Genomic DNA, 26,538 nt, shown 5'->3' with positions numbered 1-26,538 from the left:
ATAAAAATAATTACAGCACATTTTTGAAAGGGCATGCTACTTCTGAAGTGTAGGGCAGAGCTCCCTGTCTGCTCTGAGAGCATGGTGTGAATTCACATACACTCACAAGAAACAGGATTACAGAACTTCACGTATTTCTGAGCAGCAAGTCCATTTTTTGAGGCAGCTGGAGGTACTCATCTTGAAAAAGCAAGAGGTTCTGTTCTTCCTATCTAGCCAGTATCTGCATTTGAAATTTGCAGGATTAAAAATGGGTGGATTTAAGAAGGCAGCATGCCTATTCACTGGTAATGCACATTCTAGCAGTTCAGAAATCTCACCACCAGATATCTGGGGCAATATCCCATCATCCTGTGCCACAAACATACCTGAAGTCAAAAGAAAACCACGTCAAAAATCTTGTTCTTTATGAGTTATTTTAATGAACCACGTAAGAATTGACACAAACACAGGACAAGGAAAATAACATAAAACCAGCCCCAGCAGCTGCTGACAGAAGGTAAAGGTAGAAGAATAGTTGAGGATTATTTGAGGGAAAACAAGAAAGCAAAGCGAGAGAGACTCATTCTTGCCAAGAATGTCAACCAAATCATTAAAATCTCACGTCAAGTGCTTAAGTAAGGTCTCTGCTTTGTTCCTTAACACTGTGAGTCCACAGAAGAGTAAGGACTGGGCCATTCCTGAACTCCTGATAACAGGCCCTATAGAGTGTATTCCAAATTTCTCCAAATTATGGAGATGGAGATGGCTAAAAAGAAATAGAGGAAGTGAGCACCCTTTGTACCCAAGTCTGGTCTCAGAAACTGGCATGTGTTTTCTAGACCCCAGAATCTTTGGCATAGGTCCCTTTTTCAATGCCTGCGAGAATGCTTTAATCCCATGACTGTGAAAGTTGCAGCAGTCAATTTCTCATACACTAGAAACATAAGAGCAGCAGTGAGGACTGTCTGCAGGAGCTTTGCTTCAAGGCCTTTGTAGAGTCCCATTAGTCCAAAACGCCTAAGAAAGAAAACAAACAAACAAGAAAACAAGTGTGAATAGCCCCTGTAAGTAAATCAGTACACTACAAAGAACAATTAATATCACAACTAATCACAACCATAAGAATCTTAAATTCATTCTTGATCTAGAGTGCTAGCTTTGTTTAATAATATTTTAAAGAGAAAATTCTGCAGAAAGTTGTCTTTTGTGCAAGAAACTTGCTTCTTTTCAAGATGAGAGGTGAACTGATATCCACAGATATCCTTGGTACCAGTTACTGTACAGATATTTAGAAGGATTTGTGTTTGTGTACTTGTTCTGCAATATTACAGAAACCAGGTTGATTCAAATGGCAAGTTTAAGAGAGGCAACCCCCCCCATAATGTAGATCCAATGACATTTTCAACATATGAGTAATACTCAAGTCTTCTATATCATGTTAGAAAAAAACCCACAGAAAACTCACCTCACTCTCTGCTGAAGAAGGTAAAGAATATTTCTAAGACTGCCTAGAGTTCGGTTCTCTGGGTTCAACCTGTGGCGTCCAAACTGGAAAACAAAGGCAGAGCATTTTGTTTCACTATTTCTCCATGGTGCTGGGCAAAGAACCCAATATGTGTGAAATCTGGAAAGCCTATCTTAAACCTCTTTTAACATTTTCCAGGTTGTACTAGCCATCAGTGAAGAACTGAGGCCAAAGCTGACACTATTGAACTTTACACAGAATGCACTAAAACGGTATTTGCTGCAATAATTGGTTTTCATTTTAAGATGGATTCTAAGAAATTACATGTAGCCATATATGCTCTCTTTCAATTGCTCTGGAGGAAACAGTTTTCAAGACCTTCAAAGTGTAATTTGCAGCCTTAGTAGGGACATGACATTCAAAACAACTTCTGGCTTGCACAGTTTTCATTTCACAAAAATTCAAAGCCTCATACATCTACAAACCATTATTACACTGAGATTGCGGAGCTGAACCCAAAATTCATCTGCCCAGCGATACATCTCAGAGCAAAACATTTACATGTGAACTGCTGCGGAAGAATCCAAAATCGTTTGATCCACCTACCTGGGCTAAATAATATTCTCTTACTCACTGCATTTGCTTATCCACAAACTGTTTTTCAGCAGGCATGATAGCTGCTGCTGTAATTTTATGTCTCAGAGTTAAACTAGCAATTTCAGCAACTCCTTTTCTAGGATTCATGGATACTGTTATCTGCCACAGGCTGATAGAACTGTGCAAGCTGGAACTATGAATTATTAATATACAAGGCTTGCCACACTTGTATTTATAACAACATAGCCAAACAGCTTTTGAAGCTATTTTACCTGTATTATGCTTCTGTGCTAAGAAAGGTGAACTTGAGCAACTGCCTGTGGATGAGTTTCGCCCAGAACTTACTCAGGCAACTGCTACTTCTTTGGTGTAAGAAATTACCACTGACAGTAGAAAGAGTATGCAAACAGACTGAGGCAGTTCAGAAATTGTAAGAAAATGCCAGGATGGCACAGGTCTCTTTGCTATGTCTTAAAGACTTTGAAACAGCAGTGACAGAACATTGATGGAAATCTCCCTTTATCAGGCAAATATTTGCTCACAATCCACTATCTTCTCATCAAAAAGTAACTCATTTGATATTCATAAATCAGTGCTAAGGATTACTGTCAAAGACTCAGACACACCCCAAAAAATTGCTAGCTAGGTTCCAAGCAACTATGCCAGTCACTGCCCAGATTACTCATAGGCTTCCAAACAACTCCAGGATTAGGTGTTTCTTTCTCCTTTTTTCTCTACCATTGGACTATTTTTGTACTGTAAACAAAGGTTCATCAAAAGGAAAAAAAAAAAGTTACTTTCTCTGAAGGTCATCAATACTTCACTGATTACTGCAGAAGATCTCCCAAAACGACTGGCATTCTCTGTACTGGAGAAAAGAGGCTTGATTTTTAATGAGAATGCTTTCACCCAGTATGACTACGAACATGAACACTACTGCTATTTCTCCAGTGGCAAATTTAATTTATCCACTCTTTACCAACACATAAGCTAAAGAACAGTTTCACTGCCTAATAAGTAACCCTTGTCCCGTGCATTTTTAATGACTGAAAATGACATAGTCATAATAAGAAATGGTAAGGCTGGAACATGCTGACCGCTATCCATTACACAGGGTAACTGTTCATTGTATGGAAGCAAGAACAGCACTTTGTCAAAAAGTTGAAAGCAAATGTTTAGTGACTTCTCTACAAAGAGCCCTAATAACTTTCAAACAATAGTAAGTTTCTAAAGGCTTAAGACTGAAAAAGACACCTGTACTTCTACTTTGAATAGAATTTAATTGTTTAAGTTTATGAATAATATTTAATGATTATCATAAGTTTTTTATGAATCATGAATAGAGGTTGTATTAGCTTGTGCTTACATCTGCTAAAATTGTTTCAAATAACTCCACAACTATATAAAGTGTTGCTTCATGCAGAATGTTATTTCTGAAACTACTAAACCTTTCTTTATAACTTTTTTAATATATATATCAGTGTGAGTGACAAAAGCATCATAAAATATAACAATGCTAGCTTTAGATTAGAAAACACATTAAGATTGGACCAGATGGTCCTTGAGGTCCCTTGAACCTGGTATTCTATGATTGATTATGAAGTAGAGCAAGTTTGAACTGGACAGTACAGGTATCACAGATACACATTTCCGCTGTCCTCGGCAGAAGTGTTCAGGGTTTTTGGCTATTACTTCTTTCACAGAGCAAAGGGAAACAAGTCATCCATAGTGACTGTAGAACTAGAGAGTTCTTGTATTCCCCATCATCACAGGGAAAGAATGGTTTGGCATTGAGAAGTAGCATATAGGCCACTTTATTTCAGTGGGCCACTGTGAGAAAAAGTCCCCCACCAGGCCGCTGATGGTTAGCTGTGCTCTAGCAGAAAGGCAACTGACCATGGCAAGCCAGCAGCGAACTGACTTCAGCTGAGCTGAGCAGTAAGCAGCAGCTGCTGAGTACATCAAGCTGGCAGCACAATGTACCAGAGCTGCCCTGTTTTTAAAGGATAATGCTGTCAGCAAGAGATGGAAGAATTTTGTTCAAAAAGCCAAAAGGAGATAGGCAGAACATGAAATAATAGTCACAAAATTGCAACCACTTCTATAGCAACTACAGAAAGGAATGAGGGTTGAAGTTGTTATATTGATGTAGCCCAGTGAAAATTGCACTGCTGTGCAATGCTAAGGCTAAAATAGATCACTCCAACTTTCTTTCCAGTTCTCCTTCGCACCAGCAGAAAATGCATCAATTGGGAACAGACTGATGTTGCAACTTCTCCACACAAAGCTGTATTTGTTAAATGTTTTTCTCTATCTGTCACTTCAGTAATAGAAGCCTGTGTTACTACTTTTAATTCCTGAGATGTGTCCAGGTTATTAAAACAGGGCAAGACACTGAACGAAGGCATTGACCATCAAAAGTTATGAAAACTTCAGAAAAGATGACTGCTGACAAAATTAGCATGTGGCTCACACATCTACAATGCAGATGCCATTTTGTGCACCATTAGGGTGTTGAAGTAGAAAGCTGTGAAGAGGGAGTTTTATCTAGTGTCTTTTCACGGTAGCAATACCACACAGTAAACATACTCAAATCTTGTTAGTTAGAAATATAGCATCCAAACTATTTTTTTACAGGTTATCAAAAAGCAAAATACACATAAGCTCACTCCAATTAGAGAGAAGAAAAACTAAAATAATTATAAAACTTGGATGAAAATCACTTTTCCAGATGAACAATTAACAAGAAAAATCCCCTATTAGATAAGCCTAGACACTAGGCATGGAAGGCTCATGTTCAACTAATTCTCCAAATTCATGCAAGTTTTAGAACATATATAATGGCTTTAACATACAGGCAAGTTATGGCTTTTCCTTAGGAAAGTAGCATATTTCATGAGGTAACATTTATTAATATTTAGCTGTTATAGAAACCATCAAGAAACAAAAATAGATTAAAAAGCACAGAATATACTTATGTATTGATACACACTGAAGGTAGCAGCATTATCCAGCATACTTACAAATCACAAGTGAGAATAAATGCAATGGTTTCCACTACCACTACAATTAGCGTACAAGGCCAGACAAGTGGTTAAAAGTACTATTTATGAGAGAGCTCAGCATCCTCTGATGAATCATATTCTGGCTACTGACAACGTCAGGCCATCACCTGAATAAAACCAAACCTATGAACAGAACTTTTCTGGATTACCCTAGGTAATCTGGAAACAAACCTGTTTTAAAGTTTTTAATTTTAACTTCCCACTTGACATGTTTTCTATTTGTATTCAAAGAGGTAAATCTACATTTCTGTAGTATGGTGCACCATCTTCTGTGAGACACTATACCAATGCATTATGTTATCAATCCTACTGGCTGCTTGAAACAGATACGCACCAGTAATACCAAGTTCTATCAGAATCTGTCAGTACAGAATCAAAAAAGAGAGGCAGCCTTTTCAGTGGCCTGCGTTGTGCAAAAGGATTTCCCAAACTAAAGGGTTCATTAACATCAAGAAAAACAAGCCATATGAAAAAGGCTTGCATTATACAGAACAAGTCAAAGGCAGCTACACTGGAATGAAATTATTACTTACCCGCAGAATTGACTGTACTGTCTGCAGAGGATAAGTGAGGGTGGTGGCAACTGCTTTGGCTACTGCACCAATGACAAAAGCATCCAAAGATGTGAGCTGTTCAATAGATAACGAACATATTACTTCCACACAGTACGGAAACAGTCAATTACTCATATGTATTTGGGGGTTCTGTATTGCTACCTGCTGTGGGGTTGTCTTTGGCAGAGAGATCTCACAAAGTATCTGGGTCTTCTCATTTTAAATAGTTAGTTATACTTCAACCAACTTACTTTCCCACAACTAGTGTTTATTTGTAGCTTCTACCTGCTCATAAGCTTTTGCATTTCTCATTATAACTAGGTTATTAAAACATAATGAAGAAAGCCATACAACTCGACCAATTTAAAGCACCAAGAGTAGACAAAAGACCAGGAGACAGCATTAAAGCATACCATCAATCACTAAGTACTTCAGCTTTTTCATCATTTAAATCAATAAGTCACACAGCACTTGTGAAAAGGTGACAGTAAAAGACTCCTTGAACACCACTCTATAATCCTGAGATGTAATCACTACACTATCAGGCAGACTTTTAGTCTTGATGACATAGGCTAAAAATCTCCTCCCTTAAGAACACTATCTGGAAGCCCAAACTCACTTCCAAAGCCCAGAGAGTTCCACCATGCACCAAATACATAGTTACAGCCTAAGATTGATTACAGCCTACCTCAGTCTAACAGAGTGAATTAATCACTGAAAGTAAGTATGTGCCCATTTCAAAACATACTTCACATTTGCAAAATATGTTGACTCCAAACAGAAATATGCACGCTCATGCACATCATAAGAAAACAAAGGTCAATCCGATATACTTAAGACAATAAAGAAAAGATCAAATAGGGAGAAAAAATGTTGTCAAAAATAAAAGTGACCAGTGCTAGGGGACAAATGTATTTTCCCTCTCCACTGATCATGGACAAAGCATACCCTAATTTAAGACAGAATTAAGTTATTTAAAAGAAACATGAGAAATAAATACAGCAATTAGCCAGCAGGCAAATAATGATGCAGAGGGAAGCTCATAATTCAAAAAATGTATTGTCCATAATGTAACTGGATAGCTCCACCAGGCACAAGTAGAGTGCTACAGCTGCAGTACCAACTAAAGATGGTAAAGACCCAAGCCTCATTCATGACACAAGATCTCATGTAAAAATAATCTCACTACATCCTGAGGAAAAACGATGACTTCTTAACATACTGATATGAACTGGCCTCAAAACATACTCACTTGCAGCTGCTTTTTCAAAAGCTTCCGTTTAAAGCCTTCATAAAACATGAACTGTATGGCAGGATTGAAGACCAGAAGCAAGGAGGGGAAAGTACCATTCCATAAAGCTAAGACTCCTTCATCTCGTATTATCTGATGAAAGGCATCTGAGAAGAAAAGGAGGGAAGGGAGGAATCATTAAAATTTTGAGTACAAAATTCTGACTGTAGAAGGTAAGAAAAGTTAAAGTGTAAAATTCAAAGTGTTTAAAAGCCCACTGCAGTTTTTTCTGTAACTTTTTAATCTTCCATTCTAATCTGGAATTTAACAGAAAAACAGTGACAAAGGAGGTTCTTGCACATATCACCATTAACATAAACAAAGTTTATCATCCGCACAGACAACTTGCTTTCTTTAGTACAAGCTCACCATCAACATTAAGGTCTTCTAAACCTTCTTCAAAATTACAACAATATATATTTATATTTTTAAAAGGAAGACAGCCTGAACATGTGGGTGAGGAAGAGATTAAACTGAGTGAAGTTTAAGCTGCAAATTATCTGGCCAAACTCAGACCCACACTACTATCTCACTGAGCTCACTACTACTCTGGTATTTCTATGCTAAGATACCTGCCTTTGCAAAAGGTGTTTTAGTTACAGGTATGCATACTATAAACTCTTAATTACCATCAGAAACACCCACATCCAGTTTCCTGCAAAACTCAAATACAGCAAAGCAGAAGGGAAGCATACAGATTCTAGAGTGAAATCAGTTACGTGAACAAAAGTCCTAAAACATCAGAGTCCTTGATATATTTAATTTAATGAACTTTTCTTTGGTTGAAGACAATAGCAGGCGCTTACCTATTATGCCTTTGTAATTGGTTGGTACGATGTCTTCATTTCTAAATTTTGCTCCCTGCAGCTTCAGACGCGTGTTCACCACCCAAAGAGGAGTGGTCAAAAGAACATTCACTACACCTAATACAAAACACAGCACAAAAAAAAAAAAATCAGCAAGAAGCAGAAGATTATTTCAAATGTTTTCTTATTTGCTTTTACCCTGATTCACAGGCTACTGAAATTACTGGTAGGAAGAAGGAAACACAATTAACACAGCAGATGGGAAAGGTATAGTGGTACTTTTTAATGAGGTACTTCAGGTATCGCCCACAGTTCCACCACTGCACACAGCAGGAAGACATCTCTGCTACTCTTCCCCAAAAACTAACACAGAAAAACCCCAAACCAACTAACCAAACAAAACCCAACAAAAAGTCACACCAGACAACAAAATACACCAAATGTGAACATGCTGAAGGAATCTTAAGTGAACTTGTTATCTTGCTGCATATGACACCACACTGGAGCACTAGACGCTCTGCTTTTTCATGCCCTACTTCACTCCATTATGACTTGCTGCCTGCCTACTTTCAGAAACACCGAGTGATAAGGTTAGAAGGATTATTTTATAATGAGAGATCAAAATGGATAAATAAATGTAGCTTGATCACCAGAACAGAGCTCCAAAAGAATGAGACTATCTAACTTTTAGATTCACTAAGTACGCTTAAGGTGGAAAATACAGGATCCTGCAAATACTCTAAGTAAGGCTTAGAGTGGCAAGAGATTACACGCAACAACAAACCCCAGCAGTAAAGCTTGACAGTTGAGTACCGGAAATTAGGAAGGGGTAAAAGAAATAGACAAGCATACATAATGCTAAAAAAAAAATAAAATAAAAAGATGTGCTGCAAAATACAGTTCTAAACAAACAGGGAAAAGGATTAAGTGACACCTCTTCTGCAATCACCTGATACAGGTCTCTCCTGTTCAGTAATGACGGAGGCAGTTACTTTGAAGTAACTAAGTAAAAACAAGTTTCTGATCTTTCTTACTAATATTTCTGCATCACAGAAATTAGCAATTGCTTCTACACTGGTTGCTTCAGTAGGAATCCAAGCGACAGAGCAAGTTACATAGAGATACATCACTATCAAGTTAACACTATCACTAACAGTAAATCGGTGAACAAAAAAAAGGTGAAACTTTACCGCCTACATTGTGCCTGTTTGTTCTTTTTCTTTTCCTTAAAGAGGGTTCAGAAAAACAGAACATAAACATAAATATATTTCAGTATCCTTCACAAGGACTACAGTCAGCTCGCCAAAGATGTTCTGAGCAAAATCAAGCACTATAACAGGCAAGCCACATTAATCTCTCCTAACCAGAGTCAATGTGATTACATTAAGGAGCAAAAGGTTAGAGCACAGTCTGTTTGTAATTTTTCACCAAGACCTGGTTAAAGGAAAAAGTCATAAAACTTTATTTTCCAGACTGGAAAAGTTTTTTGTTTGTTGTTCTGGTGGTTTTTTGTGTGGCTTGTTTTGTTTTGGGTTTTGTTAATGTATTTTCCCAATCCATATTTGCTAGCAGTAGTAGGAATGAAAAGTAGGTAGAAAGAATTAGTAAACACCTTAAGTGGAATTTTTCAATTTATACCAGATATTATTCCACTATAAGGATACAATCTACTGACACCGAAGAAGTCATTTAACTAACAAGCTGTTACCCTAATTCCTATAGCCTTTTTTCCAGAATGTATAAAGCCAACTTAAGAATTTCCTTCCTTACTTTCCCCCAACTATTCAGCCATTCACTGTGCCTACACTGAAAGTACAAGAAACTACCAAAAAGTAAACGAAATGCCTTCCCCTACCCACCCCCCCAAAAAAATTTAAAGTCACAAGCCTTTTACGCAGATTTTTTTTTTTTTTTTTGTTCAATCAGCTTCTTTCAGTATAGTTGCACAAGCAATTGTTCCTGTGGAATATTACTGGCAAACGCAGGCACACAGTGGTGATTTTTCGCATTGGATGTGCTAGAAAAGCCACTTAATGTCATCATCCCTTCAAAAAAAAAACCCACTGTAGCATCCATATGAGAAGAAGGGATGAAAAAGAACATATAGTTCCACTGGAGCCGCATATATCTAGGGACTTTCTGTCACTTTCAATTGATAACCCTAAAAAGGTCTGAAAAGAGACACCCAAATGCTTACATTAAAAATTTACTTACCATAATTGAAAATACTTTAGAACTGGTATATATGTTTTCCTCTGAAATAAACTATCACCATTTGTCTTCAAAATCTCAATAATGATACTTAGACACCACGGTAAAGAACACACCAGACAAATAAAATACTGTGCTTTGTGCCAGAATTCACTATAGAGCAGTTTATGAGGCAGGGAGGACACACGAGCAAATCAGAGCTGTACAACGAAGCAGCTCTACATACAGTGGGAGATGTAAGCACTCAGTGTGATCTCCAGTGGACTTCATAAAGAAAAATATTAGATACACTAAAAATCAATTTTGGATGAAATTGAGGTTTTTAAGTCTTACCTGCAACAACCCCAAGAACCAAGTCTTTTCCAGTGGTTGAATGCTGACCTTTGACCCAGAGACCTTTAAGACTATTAAATGTATAAAAATAAACAAAATTGGAACAGCAAAGGCTGGAGATAACAGGGAACCATCCTCGATATGGTGCCAACCTAATGGAGAGGAAAAAGTCATAAGGATCAGCAAAATATTTATGTGACTTGGCTGATGTTACATGGAGCGTCCCAGAGATACAATACTGTATTCTGCATGCAACACTAACTAGATATGTCTTTATCAATAATGGTAACAAACCATACTAAACTCCTGACTGTACCATTAAAAATACCCAACAAAAACACAAAAACCAAAAAACTTTAATGCTTGTATTTATGAATTATAGTAACCAGGAATAATTGCACTGAAAAGGAGTCGTAGAGGTACAATATATTTACAGTGAGAAGCTTGGGGCTCACTCACTCCAAAAGTGAGTATTACCACCATATTTGCTCTCTACCAACAGACAGCAGTGAACTACAAACATCCAGGGGATGAATACATGTGTGCAGTCCGTATGTTAGCACACATACTGATACAATCAGTTCAAACCATGTACTAAAACATACGAAGGCATGACAAGAATTCTCATCTTTGTTGAGAAACAGAGTCATCAGTACAATACAAAAGAAAAAAGCCCAGTAAAGAGATGCTCAGATCTCTAAGGAAACAAAGCAATGCTTAATAAAGCTGGACAAAACATAAAAAGACAAGTACCCCTTCAATACAAAATAAATAAAAAAAATTTAAAAAACACCCCAAACACCTAAGATAAGGAAGAAAAAAAAAGCCTAGATTCTCACATATTGTTTAAAACCAGAAGACTAATTACTGAAATGAATGTATTTCACCAAGAGGAGTTTTCCAAAGGATGCAACCTGAGACATAGGGCATATGAGATATGCAGCTGGGAGGAATTTCTAACAAATGTCTTCCATTAAAATTTAGAGCAAATCAGTCAGGTAAGCAAGAAACAGACATCACCTACTGAAATTTAACTAGATTAATCAAATAGATGAAAAACTGAATACCACCTTATGATTCACAGCTGTGTTATTTTTGAGGTGTTGTGAGTAATTGTCATTGTGTATCATCTAAATCTATCTTAATTCAAGAATGATTTCCTAACACCTGACTAACAAAGCTTCCTTCTCTGGCAGGCCTGAAGAGCCTGTAAAACAAGGACACCTCAACAGCATGTTCTACAATACATCCAGAAAGAGATAATGATACACACCTTCACTGATGCTGCATGGGACAGGTAGAGAACTGGTATCATGTTAAGTGTGTAAGAAATCTCTTCAATAACTAGCAGTAATCATGGAGGCTCTTTAGTATTCATCAGAATATTGAAAATACACAATATATAAGGATCCCCAAGAAGACCATAAAAGATGCAAGGATGGAAAATGCAGCATCTGACTGTTCTTATAATGTAAATGCTTGGATGCATCAAGTGCTTCTCCCACGTAGGTGGGAATACAGCACAGTATTAAGAGTGTCTCTGAAGCTCCAGGCTTAGCTAACCCAACAGTTACAAGTTAACTGACTATACAGTTAGTCATGTGCAGAATAGAACAATTTTTGCATCACCTATCTTTTCTGTGCTGAAAAAGAGAGGGAGAAACACCCTTTAAGGGCCATGGCCTCTGAGAGGTTTAGTTTGGTTTTGCTTGATTTAGTAAGAAAAACTTCTAATGATTTTCAAATTAAACATCTTGCAGTACAAAACACAAAACCAAGACAAGAAGCATTAGCTTATTTTAATGACTTGTCAGTGCTAGCACCTGTAATTCACACACATACTTCTGCACACAAATAAAACCTAACTTAAAACCTAAATTGCAACCTTGAGAAAAATTCAGTGTATACCAGCGAACATCTTTCATCTGACCTAGAAAAGGACGAAAGCAAAGCTGTTTGATAAACTTCTACAGAATGTCCATTTGCTAAACCCATTTGCTTTATCTAGATAAGAAAAGCAGTTTCACTAAAGTGTGATGTGATACAAGACAAGAGACTACAAACTCACACAAACAATACAGAATCACAGAATGGTTCAGCTTGGAAAGGACCTTAAGGTCATCTAGTTCAAAACCCCCTGCCATAGGCACAGATTCCTCACACTAGACCATGTCGCCCAAGGTTCTGTCCAACCTCACCTTGAGCACTGCCAGGGATGGAGCATTTACCACTTTTTTGGGCAACCTGTTCCAGTGCCTCACCACCCTCACAGTTAAGAACTTCCTCCTTAGATCTAACCTGAACTTCTCCTGTTTAAGCTTATGATCTTGCATCTCATTTCAGACTTACTGCTGTTTTGGGTTTTTAGTTGTCCCAGACACACCCCTAAAACTATAGTATCATTCATTGCTTAGCCAGGCCTTCCCAAAACTTCTGGAAGTAACAATGTTGCCCTCTTGCCAGAATTACTGTTTTTTAATGTTTCACAGGAGAAGTAGGATGACCACTTTTGCAGTCTCTCCAATTTACTTTTTTCTTTTTTTCTCTTCTTTCTTTCCCTTTTTTTTTTTTTTTAATTGAATTAATTGAATTAATTGAATGTAATTTTTACTTGCCACCCTCTTGTGACAAAGTAATGAGGGAATGCAAATAAGAGAGGTCACCACCTGACTGAGAAGTACTTGCGTGTACAACTAACCAACCGCTCAAGCTCAAAGCTGGCAAAACATTATTGGCCAAGCTAAACTTTTGTCAACTTCAGTGTCCTGGAAGCTCCGACCTACTGAAGAGTTCCAGGGATCCACTTAGGAAAATTAGTTGTAATAAAGACAAGCATACAACTGTTTTCCCAGCCAGCTCAGCTGAGACTGTGTGGCAAATACTAAAGCACAGCATCACTGAAAGTGAACCGCTTTTAGATAGATTTTGAATCTCACCAGGATAAAGAATTACTTCTTGTTTACTTGCACATACTTTGGAGGACAGAAAACTTCCAACTGGGAAGCATGTCTCAATTCTCCTGTTGAAAGTGGCCCAGCTGCCCAAGAGTTTCATCTTAGTTATGAGAAATGGACACACCCAAGATTCCAGGCAGACGAAGCTGGTTTATCAGGTACATCAAAGTACGTTTGCGTACAAACCTGCATTTCTAAGGAGGCACGGCTACCTCACTAATGAAGGCACAGTTACATCACTGAGCAGATCAACTGCATAAGGTGCTCAAGAAAATTAATCCAAATCAGTTAAAGATGAACACATAAGATGATGCAAATCATATCACACTTACATGAAGACAATTCAGAGTAAAAATCTGCCCACGCAGATATGGGCTAACTATTCCACTTTTAAAGCAAATCCAAATAGTTTTAGAGCTTGTCTACATGAAAACAAGCAGAAAATTGGTATCTACTCACAGGCCTTCTTCTTTGATTATTTCCAGTAAGACTGCCGGTGTTGTCTTAGACTTCCGCTTCTCATCAACTGGAAAACAGAAGAATCAACCTTTCACATTATTCCAATTTTTAGCACTCATTTTCAATCCTTATCCTTCCTACTCTGAACATTCCCCAGAAAAGCATGTTTCTTCTTTCTTATAAAGAACAGATGTTCCCTATTTCTGCAGCAAAACCAGAAAGTGTCTCCTTCATTTCATCTGCCAGGTAAGGCTCCTTCCTTGTTTTATTCTTTGCCAGACTGGCATGTCCTGTTGTGCACTAGAGTATCTGTAGTTATCTGTTCCTAATTGGATAGTTGCAACATGAACTGAAGGTAGGTTCCCATTAGGTAATAGGCCAGACCTGGGCCTGCATAACTGCTCTCAAGATCATGCCTTGGACTCCAGACTAGCACCTCCAGCAAAGCAAAGAGCTAAGCCTTAGCAAAACACTGTCTCTTCCTTCACTGAAAGCTGCTCAACAGCAACATGGTGCTTGTTTCTCAGCTGTAAATTTCTGATGACCTGGCTGATTATCTCCTTCTAGTTCTTAATAGCACTTTAGTCACAGCTCTAAAACACTTGGTGATCCTGTGACTTTTGATTAGTTGGTAGAGCATTAGAACAACAAATTTTATACCCAGATGCATTTGTGTAAATACTGGATATTCCCACTCTCAGTTCTAACCCCAATTTGTTCCTTTAAACCATCCTCAGGAATAATTCCAGATTAGTTTTCCATGATACTGCCCTGTGTTTTGAAGTGTTCTCAGCAGCCAAAAGCAACAACACACAAATGTAATCCTGTGTAATCTCACATCTTTATTTTTCTTTTTTTGCTCTTAGATAACCATTTAAAAGCCATGTCTGGCCATAGATCACACAGCTTTTCAGCTAGTTAAAAAGTTGCCCCATCTCCCAAAAGGCAGAATTACCTTCAGCTGAAAAATACTGTTAGTGATTAAATGGTGTTAGTGTTACACAGGTAAGATTCCTGTTCATGCAAGACAGGCCCCTTGCAACCACCCTCACAAGTGCCCCAGCCAAGATGAACAGAAACATCATTCAAAGAAACTAGAGTTTGACACTTACCCTGAAGTCTAAGCCTAGCTGTATCCAAAGGAAAAAACACAGTCATTGCAGTCATACTGCCCTGAAAAACAAAATAAACTGGCTATACAGTATATCAGTTGCTTGTGCAGAAACCAGCATACTGAGTAAGTTTAAAAAAGGGATAAACCCATATACAACAATGTCTATTTGAAGTGTTGTTTTGGTTACATGATTACAAAACTTTATTTCTCTCGTATCAAGCTAAAATGAAATCTTCAAAAGCCTTAAAGCTTTATGCCCAAACAGAAAGTCTGAGCCAATAAACTGGTCAAGAGGAGACAAACATATTGCACATTCTCCATTGTCCTCAGTTCTCAATTTCTAGTTCACAAAAAAAACCACCAAAAAAATACAAAAAAAACCCAAACAAAACACAACCACAAACCACCGTTATGTTACAATAACCTTGTTCTGACATGAGGAAAAAAAACCTAACACAAACTTTTGTTCATTAAAACCTGACAGTACATGTTTCTCAGGACTTAAGCTAGCATGGTACTAAATTCCAATTTAGGCAATAAAGATCTGTCTACCAAGACACCCCCTATGGCATGAATTACACATGACGAATTAAATCAGAAAATGGTTCAGGTTGGAAGGGACCTTAAAGCTCATCCAGTTCCAACCCCCTGCCACAGGCAGGGACACCTTCCACTACACCAGGTTGCTCCAAGCCCCATCCAGCTTGGCCTTGAACACTGCCAGGGATGGGGCAGCCACAGCTTCTCTGGGCAACCTGTGCCAGCACCTCACCACCCTCACAGTAAATAATTCCTTCCTTATATCTAACCTAAATCTCCCTTCTGTCAGGTTAAAGCCATTCCCCCCTGTCCTGTCACGATATGCCCCTGTAAAAAGTCCCTCTCCAGATTTCTTGTAGGGCCCCTCTAGGCACTGGAAGATGCTTTAGGTTCTCCCTGGATCTTTCTCTTCTCCAGGCTGAACAAGCCCAGCTCTCTCAGCCTGTCTCCATTGGAGAGGTGCTCCAGCCCTCTGAGCATCTTCATCACCCTCCTCTGGACTTCCTCCAACATATCCACATCCTTCTTGTGTTGGGGGCTGAATGCAATACGCCAGGTGGGGTCTCACTAGAGAATAGAGGGGGAGAATCAACTCCCACGATCTGCTGGCCACGCTCTTTTTGATGCAGCTCAGGACATGGCTGGCTTTCTGGGCTGCAAACATACATTGCAAGGTCATGTTGAGCTTCTTGTCAACAAACACACCTGTCTTTCTCCTCAGGGCTCCTCTCAGTCCAGTCTCTGTCCAGCCTGTATTTGTGCCTGCATCATCCCAGGTGCAGGACCTTGCACTTGGGCTGGCACTGGCCCACCTCTCAAGTCTGTCAAGGTCCCTCTGAATCCCATCCCTTCCTTCCAGCATGTCAACTGCACCACATAGCTTGGTGTCATTGGCAAACCTGCTCAGTGCACACTCAATCCTACTGTCCATGTTATCAACAAAGATGCTGAACACGACTGGTTTCAATACCAACCTGAGGGACACCACTCATCACTGGTCTCCACTTGGATATCAAGTCATTGAGTGCAACCATTCAGACAAGTCCTTATCCACCGAGTGATCCAGCCATCCATCAAACCCATGTCTCTCCAGTTTAATGACAAGGATGTCATGCAGCACAAGTCCAGGTAGAGGACTTCACTCTCTCTTCCCCTATCTTCCAATGCTGTAACCTTGTTACAGAAGGCCATCAAATTTTTCAGGCAAAACTGGCCTTTGGTGAAGTCATGTTGACTGTCACCAGTCACCTCATTTTCTGTGGCACAGTTTCCAGGAGGATCTGCTTCACAATCTTGCCAGGCACCAAGGTGAGACTGACCAGCCTGTAGTTCCCTGGGTCTTCCTTTTTTAAAAAATGGGGTTGTGTTTCCCCTTTTCCAGTCAGTGGATCTTCACCAGACTGACACAACTTCTCAAACACAATGGATAACGGCTTGGCAACTATAGCCACCACTTCCCTTAGGACCCGTGGATGCATCTCATCAGGTTCCATGGTCTTGTGCACATTCAGTTTCTTTAGATGGTCTCAAACCTGATCTTCTCCTACAGAGGTGTCATGGTTTAAGCCCAGCTGGCAATCCAGAACCACACAGCCACTTGCTCACTCCCCCCTTCCTTCCCCTGCTCCCAGAGGGATGGGGAGGAGAATCGAAAGAACGTAACTCCCATGGCTTGAGATAAAAACAGTCCAGTAACTAAGGTATAACACAAACCACTACTGCTACCACCAATAATAATAATGATAAGGGAGATAATAAGGAAAGAGAATACAACACCTCACAATCCGCTGACCGGTACCTCGCCCCCACCCAGCAGTGATCTAGCCCTTCCGGGTAACTGCCCCCAGTTTATATACTGAGCATGATGTGCTGTGTATGGAATACCTCTTTGCCTAGTTTGGGTCAGGTGTCCTGTCTCTGCTTCCTCCTGGCTTCCCCTCCTCCCTGGCAGAGCATGAGACTCAGAACGTCCTTGGTCAGAGTAAACATTACTGAGCAACAACTAAAACCATCAGTGTTATCAGCGCTGTTCCCAGGCCGAAAGTCAAAAAACACAGCACTGCACCAGCTACTAAGAAGGAGAAAAATGACTGCTACTGCTGAATCCAGGACAAGAGGGCAGTTCTTCATCCTTCTAGTCCCTGCCTTTTCCTCCCGTGACTTGGACAGCGTGGCTGGAGCATTTACTGGTGAAGACCGAGGCAAAAAAGTAACTGAATACCTCAGCCTTCTCTATGTCTTGGGTAACCAGGTCTCCCATATCCTTTCAGAGAGGGCCTACATTTTCCCTGGTCTTCCTTTTATCACCAACATCACCTACAGAAGCTTTTTCTGTTGCCCTTGATGTCCCTGGCCGGATTTAATTCTGTCAGGGCTTTATCTTTCCTAATCTGATCCGTAGGTACTTTAACAATTTCTCTGTATTCCTCCCAGGCTACCTTGCTTCCACCTTCTGCAGGCTTCCTTTTTGTGTTTGGGCTCTTCCTTGTTCATCCACACCTCCTAGCATTCTTGCCCGACTTCCTCTTTGTCGGGATGCACCAGTTGGAGGATATGATCCTTGAATATTAACCAGCTTTCTTGGGCCACTCTTTTCCCCAGAGCTTTATCATGTCATACCCTATCAAAGAAATCCCTGAAAAGGCCAAAGTATGCTCCCATGAAGACCAGGGTAGCGAGCTTGCTATGCACCCTCCTTGCTGCCCTAAGGATATTGAACCCCGGCATTTCACAATCATTACAGCCAAAGCCGCTCTTGATCTTCACATTCCCCAGCAGCCCTTGCTTTTCAGTGCGAACAAGGTCCAGCATGGCCCCTCTCCTCGCTGGCTCCTCTACCACTTGGAGAAGGAAGTACTCATCAACACATTCTTGGAATCACCTGGATTATTTATGTCCTGCTGTGTTGCCCCTCCAACAGATAGTGGGGTGGTTGAAATCCCCCATGAGGACCACAGCTTGTGAACATGAGGCTGCTCCTATCTGTCTACAGAGGGCCTCATCCTCGCAGTCTTCCTGCTAAAGGTCAGGCAGCCTGTAGTAGATCCCCAGTGTAATGTTCCCTATCCCTGCCCTTCCTTTAATCCTGACTCATAAACTCTCAGTCAGCTCTTCATCCACCCCCAGGCAGATGTCCATGTACCCCAGCTGGCCACTGACAGAGAGGGTGACTCCCCCTCCTCATCTACCCTGCCTGTCCTTCCTGAAAAGCTTGTATCCTTTCATTCCAGCATTCCAGTCATAGAAGCCATCCCACCACATCTCTGTGATGCCAAAAAGATCATAGTCCTGCAGGTGTGTGCACATCTCCAATTCTTCTTGTTTATTCCCCATGCTACGTATGTTTGCACAGAGGCATTTACATGGCCTAGGTGTACCAGATTCACTTCTTGTGAATTCAACAACCTCTTCATTTCCAGAGTGATCCAAACTTTAAAACCTCTAAATGGAAAAGCAGTCAGTCATTCTCCTTTACAACAGGGTTACGTATCTGCATATGCCCTTTTAGAGGTCCCTCTGGATCCCATCCCTTCACTCCAGCATGCCAACTGCACCACACAGCTGTGGAGCTGTTGCCCCTCTCTCCCTGCCATCAGTTAGCTTTCTTCTTCTTTAGTACTCTAGCATCAATATTATACAGCTTTTGGAAAGGGTATCTAACTCAAAAAGACCCAGGCTTGGTGGAAAGCCTGATAACACTCTACAGTAGTGTTAAATGCCTTAAGTGGCTACTAAAGCTTTGGCATTCTTCTGTTAGTAGCCATGCAAAGCATTCAAACAGTGGCAAGGTACAGGATACAGCTAGTAACACAAGGACTGTGTTTAAAGCAAACTGCACAGTGTAGACTGTACAATGTGACTTGAAATTTCCTAGAGCTAGAAATGCCATACATTTAAGCAAGTTTTGGCTCTGGAAACACTCCAGCTCTGGAGCAGGCTGCTTTGACCAGTCTCTACAATCAGCAATAAAGGATTATTTTTCAGGTGGTGTTTCCTCACTAAGACAACTCTTGGTTGAAGTCTTAACAAGACTTAAGTTTTTCCAGCTTTCATAACAGCAGGTAGCAGATAGAATCATAGAATAGTTAGGGTTGGAAAGGACCTTAAGATCATCTAGTTCCAACACCCCTGCCATGGGCAGGGACACCTCATGCTAAACCATGCCACCCAAGGCCTCATCCAATCTGGCCTTGAACACCACCAAGGATGGAGGATTCACAACCTCCCTGGGCAACCCATTCCAGTGCCTCACCACCCTCACAGTAAAGAACTTCTTCCTAATATCCAATCTAAACTTCCCCTGTTTAAGTTTTAACCCTTTATCCCTTGTCCTATCACTACAGTCCCTAATGAAGAGTCCCTTCCCAGCATCCCTATAAGCTCCCTTCAGATACTGGAAGGCTGCTATGAGGTCTCCATGCAGCTTTCTCTTCTCCAGGCTGAACAGCCCCAACTTTCTCAGCCTGTCTTCATATGGGAGGTGCTCCAGTCCCCTGATCATCCTCATGGCCCTCCTCTGGACTTGTTCCAACAGTTCCATGTCCTTTTTATGTTGAGGACACCAGAACTGCACACAATACTCCAAGTGAGGTCTCAGGAGAGCAGAGTAGAGGGGCAGGATCACCTACTTTGACCTGCTGGTCACGCTCCTTTTGATGCAGCCCAGGATGCGGTTGGCTTTCTGGGCTTGTCGTGGTTTAAGCCCAGGCCGTAAATCAGAACCATGCAGTCCACTTCCCCCCCCCACCTTTCTTCCCTCCGCTTCTGGAGGGATGGGGAGGAGAATCGAAAGAATGCAACTCCCACGGGTTGAGATAAGAACAGTTTAATAACTAAGGTATAACACAAATCACTACTGCTACCACTAATAATAATAATAATGATAAAGGAAATAACAAGGAAAAGAATACAACCGCTCACCGACCGGTACCTCACCCTCACCCTGCAGTGATCCAGCCCTTCCGGGGACTCTCAGTTCTACATCCTGGGCATGACATGCTGTGGTATGGAATACCTCTTTGGCTAGTTTGGGTCAGGTGTCCTGTCCCTGCTTCCTCCCAGCTTCTCCTCCTCCCTGGCAGAGCATGAGACTCACAAAGTCCTTGGTCAGTCTAAACATCTGTGTTATCAGCTCCGTTCCCAGGCCAAAAGTCAAAAACACAGTGCTGCAGCAGCTCCTAAGAAGAAGAAAAAATGACTGCTGCTGCTGAACCCAGGACAGGGCTGCGAGTGCACACTGCAGTCGGCTCATGTTCAGTTTCTCATCAACCAATACCTCCAAGTCCTTCTCCACAGGGCTGCTCTGAATCTCTTCTCTGCCCAACCTGCAGCTGTGCCTGTCATTGCTCCGACCCAGGTGTAGGACCTTGCACTTGGCATGGTTCAACTTCATAAGGTTGGCATCAGCCCACCTCACAAGCGTGTCGAGGTCCCTCTGGATGGCATCCCTTCCCTCCAGCGTATCAACCAAACCACACAGCTTGGTGTCATCAGCAAACTTGCTCAGGACGCACTCAATCCCACTGTCCATGTCACCGACAAAGATGTTGAACAAGATCGGTCTCAACACTGATCCCTGAGGGACACCACTCGTTACTGGTCTCCAGCCAGACATTGAGCCGTTGACCACAGCTCTTTGTGTGTGGCCATCCAGCCAGTTCTTTATCCACCGAGTGGTCAACCTATCAAATTGATGTCTCTCCACTTTAGAGACAAGGATGTCATGTGGGGCAGTGTCTAACGTTTTGCACAAGTCCAGGTAGATGACGTCAACTGCTCTACCCCTGTCCATCAGTCCCATAGCCCCATCATAGAAGGCCACCAAATTGGTTAGGCAGGATTTCCCCTCAGTGAATCCATGCTGGCTGTCACCAAACACCTTGCTGTTTTTCATGTTCCTTAGCATGTCTTCCAGGAGAATCTGCTCCAAGATTTTGCCAGGCACAGAGGTGAGACTGACTGGTCTGTAGTTCCCTGGGTCATCGTTTTCCCCTTCTTGAAAATGGGGGTTATATTTCCCTTTTTCTGGTCATTGGGAACTTCACCTGACTGCCACAATTTTTCAAATATGACAGACAGTGGCATAGCAGCTTCATTTGCCAGCTCCTTCAGGACCCATGGATGGATTTCATCAGGTCCCATGGACTTGTGTACATTCGGGTTCTGAAGATGGTCTCAAACCAGATCCTCTCCTAACAGTGGGCCCAAGGTCTTCATTCTCACAGTCCCTGTGTCTGCCTTCCAAGACTTGGGTGGTGTGGTCAGAGCATTTGCCAGTGAAGACCGAGGCAAAGAAGTCATTAAGAACCTCAGCCTTCTCCAAATCCAGGGTAGCCAGTTCTCCTGATAGTCTCCAGAGAGTGCCTACATTGTCCCTAGTCTGTCTTTTATTTGCAATGTACCTACAGAATCCCTTCCTGTTATCTTTCACATCCCTAGCCACGTTTAATTCTAACTGGGCCTTAGCTTTCCTAACCTGGTCCCTAGCTTCCCAGACAACATCCCTGTATTCTTGCCAGGCCGCCTGTCCTTGCTTCCACCTTTTATAAGCCTCTTTTTCCTTCGAAGTTTCCCCAGGAGCAACTTATCCATCCAAGGAGGTCTCTTGGCCAAAACACTTGAAACACATGAAAGGAAACACTTGGCCATAATTACCTGGTTATTTTAACCCATTTAGTCTGGGCTGTAGTCAAAAGAGTTGGTTCTGCCCTCCCACATACTTGTTCCGTGTCTGCTCATTCTCAGCATTCTCAACAATTCTGTGTGCAGAGCTGCACAGCAAGTAGGATTAATAAACCCATCTGACTAAAATCTTACAAAAAATAAATTTTGGTTAGAAGACAGTACAAAAACAAGTGTAAAAAAGAGCCAAAATATACTTCTTAATGACAGCTGCATTACAGCAGCTCTGAAACTAACCTCAGAACTTAATTGCACACACTTATGCACAGAACAGCCACAATACTACACAGCCACTGCAAGTTCCAACCTTTCCCTGCTCAATTTATCCTGCTTTCACCCTCTTGAAGTGAGATTTATCCTGAATTGTTCTCTCAAGGCAATTCATCCTACAGCAACATACACACTTGCGTTCAAAATCAGAAAATGTTAATGGGGAAATAGTTGGGGTGGTGGCACACAAGACAAATAGGTGGACACAAGGTACAGAATAGAGTATTTCAGTTGGACCTACAACGATGACCTTGTCCAACTGCCTGACCACTTCAGGGCTGACCAAAAGTTAAAGCATGTTATTAAGGGCATTTTTCAAATGGCTCTTGAACACCCACAGAGATGGGGCATCAACCACCTCTCTAAAAGCTTGTTCCAGTGTTTGACCACCCTCTCAGTAAAGAAATGCTTCCTAATGTGAAGTCTGAGCCACCCCGATGCAGCTTTGAATCATTCCCATGCAATGAGGCTCAAACTGGTTTAAAACATATATAAAGCTATAGCCCAACAGAATGTCAAGAGATAAGTCAGCTGATCTAACAGATTACTGCCAATAAAAGGTAAGTTGTATAATCTCCCCTCCTTTTGCTAAATTGAGGAAAAGAAACTCAGAAAGGCAGTTACTTTTCTCCTAGTTTTATAAATTGAACAGCTGAACTATATGGCAAGGAGACTGCCAGAAACATCATGTGGTGTAGACATGATTTCATGGCTGAAAGTAAGGGAAAAGAAAGGAATGAGCAAGATCAGCCCTTTCCCCAGCAACAAAACACCTTGAGATAAGCTGAGATTCCTTACTGATCACACTTGAGGCGAGCAAGAAAAGTAACTCCTATTACTGACTTCATGAATGTATACTGAAATGCATGACCCTGTACTGTTGAAAGGGTGAGGCTTCACTGTCTGCCTTCCCACCACCTCCCTGTCGGCACTGAATCTTGGTGCCTTGCCAAGTCAAGTCATGCTATTGCTGGATAATCGCTAGGACAGGTACAAACTGGCTTAAGCAATCCCAGCTCTTGGTCAACTGTGTTTGCATCTCTGACTCCTCTGTTCTGGTGGCATAACTTTTTGGGCACCTACACAATGATGCAAGAAGGAAACTAATGTAACTGAATAAACAACTTTTTCCACTGGGCTCCTTCTTCAGTCTGATCAGTTCCCTGATGAGCCACAGCACCACATAAACAACTGTGCAGTAGCCAAGAGATGGCAGTAAGCAGTCAGAACCAATGGACTGAGGCAACTGCTGCCAAGAAGAGGTGTGCAGCCTATAGTTTGGTTTTCTAAAAAATAACAATAATTAATATATATATATAAAAGCAGCTTGACTACTCTCATAATACGCCTATACAATTCTCATTCCTATAGCTTTTGTAACAGGAAAGTTTACTTTATAGCTATATGCAGAGCTAAGGAATACTTCGGTAATTCAATTAAAGCTCAAAGGAAATCAAGCCTTGAGTTTTCTGCTGCTCACAGAATTATTCAGTTGTCTCAGGTCTGACCAGGCAGCCTACAAGATATATGAACTTTGACCATAGCTGAACAGAAACAAAAACTATCATGTTGTGATCTGGCATGTTCTTCTGACTTATTACCTCAGGACAGTTCTGTGGGTTGCTTTTTCTCTTTTTTTTCTTTAAAGTCTTGCATCACATCTGCACATCAGTGTGCTTTATAATAATTTAAGCAAATGGTGAGACAATATTGGGACAGTTAGTACCCAAGGTTAAAGATCTTACCAAAATGTATATATTACAGCAGTAAACAATCTCTAAATTGATAAGTACACCTTTACTATGACAAAAAAATATCAAGGTATCCAGCATAAGGCAGTTAAAAAAGGACTTCTGTACAAGGGTACTGAAGTCCAAGAGCTCCAAAAAGCTCTGTCTTCCTTCACAGCAACATCACTGCTGATATATAAGCAACTTCAAGTACAATTGTGAATTTCTATTACCCTTATTAACACCACCAAGGGACTTGAGATACCATTTCATTATGCATTTTAAATTTATGGCTGGATTTACATGTTCGGTTCATAACACAAAATTTCTTCAGAAGCACAGCCTGGTTATAGTGATATGGAGATGAGAGTGAAAACCTAACAGTGAAGGCTAGAAGTTGTTACCAGCTTCTGTACGGACCAGCAAAAGGAGAGCAAACACTACTTCAATAACAAGATTACTCCAGAGTTCCATTTCTTGAAAGTGGGAACAAAATCCCCGCTGCCTTTGATACTTAAATAAGCAGACATAAAACACTTTGAAGAACAGACAATAACTCCATGTTTATTTATTATAAAGACAAAAAAAACCTTTAAATTATTTTTTCCCTTTAGAATTAGCCCTTATTGTTCAATAACATTTAGTAACTTTCATCCTACAGAAGACATTGAGAGTTCTTCTAAGGACTCAAATTAGAACAGGAAGTTTGGCCAGAACAGTACATTGGCAATTGCCAAAACACAAGTTTAGGTGTTCTTGCCAGTCTGGAATAACCCAAGAGTACAGCTGCATCAGCTTGTTTGAAATCCATCAGTATGTCTGGTCCAAAACGCTACATTGCGCTAAAATTCTCAATCTATTGGAAGTACAAGGCTGATTTGCTATTTACAGAGCTAGCAGTCATTTGAGCATATAAGAAAATCTACAGAAATTAAACACTACTTTTTAATTTACAAGTGTCACATGAAAAATTGAATTCAATAATCCACAAAAACCTCCTCTAGCTGCACTGTGCTTGCTTTATTCTTTGGTTAACACCTATGCATTACTTCATCCTTCACAACTTCTAAGTATTAAGAGGGCCATGAAGATGCTCAGAGGGCTGGAGCACCTCTCCAATGGAGACAGGCTGAGAGAGCTGGGCTTGTTCAACCTGGAGAAAAGAAGGCTCCAGGGAGACCTTAGAGCAGCTTCCAGTGCCTAGAAGGGCCCTACAAGAAATCTGGAGAAGGACTTTTTACAGGGGCCAGTAGTGACAGGACAAGGGGCAATGGCTTTAACCTGACAGGGGGGAGATTTAGATTAGACATTAGGAAATGTCCTCCCTTGTGAGGGTGGTGAGGCCCTGGCACAGGTTGCCCAGAGAAGCTGTGGCTGCCCCATCCCTGGCAGTGCTCAAGGCCAGACTGGATGGGGCTTGGAGCAACCTGGTCTAGTGGAAGGTGTCCCTGCCTGTGGCAGAGGGTTGGAACTGGATGAGCTTTAAGGTCCATTCCAACCCAAACCAGCCTGTGACTCTATAATTTATGAGACAATTGCAGAAGGCAGATATTTAGTACAACTCTTATACTGCACAGCTGAAGATGTCCCTCTACCTGAACTTCTGAGAGGCTTAAATTTTCATTGCTAATTAGATGCCCAACTTCAGATGTTTGGAGGCTCACTGTCTAAGGGAGCACACCTACAGCTCCTGTGGTGCTCATTAAACCCCACATCCAAAACTACTGACAAACACACCGGGGAACTTGCAAGCGTGCTCTTACGGGATGGGTGGCAGAGCTTGGACTCGGTGTCAAGGCGCCCTCACCCCAACCCCTCTCCCTTGTGATCGTGCAGAGCCTGGTCCCACCTCAGCCCCTCAGCCGGGCTACCCCGCCTCCACACCCCCGAAGCCGCCCCTCAAGCGCGGGGTCCCCCTCCAGTGGCCCCTCACTCAAACAAAGGCTTAAGGCGGCCGGTTATCCCAGCATGGCCCTCACCCTGCTGGCCCGGCTGCTCCGCCCGCCCTTCCTCCCCGCTGGCCCGGGCACACGCCACCGACCAGACCCCTCGGCCTCGGCCCCGTCATCACCAACGGCGGCGGAGACGCCCCCTTCCCCCACCCGGCGCCGCCCGCAGCTGCTCTGCAAGCCCCGACCCGCTCGCTCACCACGGCCCCGGACACGGCGTGCACCAGGCTCTCGTAGGAGGCGATGGAAGACATGGCTCTCGCGGGCTCGGCCGCTGGCCGCCCCGCTTGTACCGCGGTACCGCCGAGACCCTCCCGCGCCATGATCCCGCCCGCCCGGCGCGTCACGCCTGGTCCCGCCCGCCGGCGGGTCCCGCGCATGCGCACGACCGCGCCGCAGCCGATGGGACTGAGGGGGAGAGATGGGGGCGGAGAGTGGCTGGGGCCGAGCCTTCCGATCAGGAAGCGGCGGTGGTCACGCAGGGCGGCTGCTGACACCCGCGAAAAAGGTGCGGGAACAGCTCGGGAAGGCTCTAGG

General features: G+C 41.9%; 1 protein-coding gene across 2 annotated transcripts; it reads right to left on the bottom strand.

Annotated features, from left to right (window-relative positions):
* Positions 1–512: 512 nt before the first annotated feature.
* On the bottom strand, positions 513–26,322 carry SLC25A17 (solute carrier family 25 member 17). Of its 2 annotated transcripts, none has more exons than XM_080626856.1 (9): positions 26,202–26,322; positions 14,830–14,890; positions 13,718–13,784; positions 10,305–10,456; positions 7,761–7,877; positions 6,916–7,061; positions 5,643–5,738; positions 1,448–1,530; positions 513–999 (listed from the first exon to the last, which is right to left on the bottom strand). In XM_080626856.1, exons 1-9 carry the CDS (start codon positions 26,253–26,255, stop codon positions 852–854), a joined length of 924 nt encoding a protein of 307 aa, XP_080482982.1. In that variant the 5' UTR covers positions 26,256–26,322; the 3' UTR covers positions 513–851. The 2 variants fall into 2 exon arrangements, with proteins under 2 accessions (XP_080482982.1, XP_080482981.1); XM_080626855.1 differs by lacking the exon at positions 26,202–26,322 and adding an exon at positions 16,346–16,452.
* Between the last annotated feature and the right edge of the window lie 216 nt (positions 26,323–26,538).

The sequence above is a fragment of the Psittacula echo genome, assembly GCF_963264785.1.
Source record: "Psittacula echo genome assembly, chromosome: 1".
NCBI classification, from domain to species: Eukaryota; Metazoa; Chordata; class Aves; order Psittaciformes; family Psittacidae; genus Psittacula; species Psittacula echo.
Note: the sequence above shows the minus strand (reverse complement) of the source record. Positions and strands in the feature narration are given on the sequence as shown.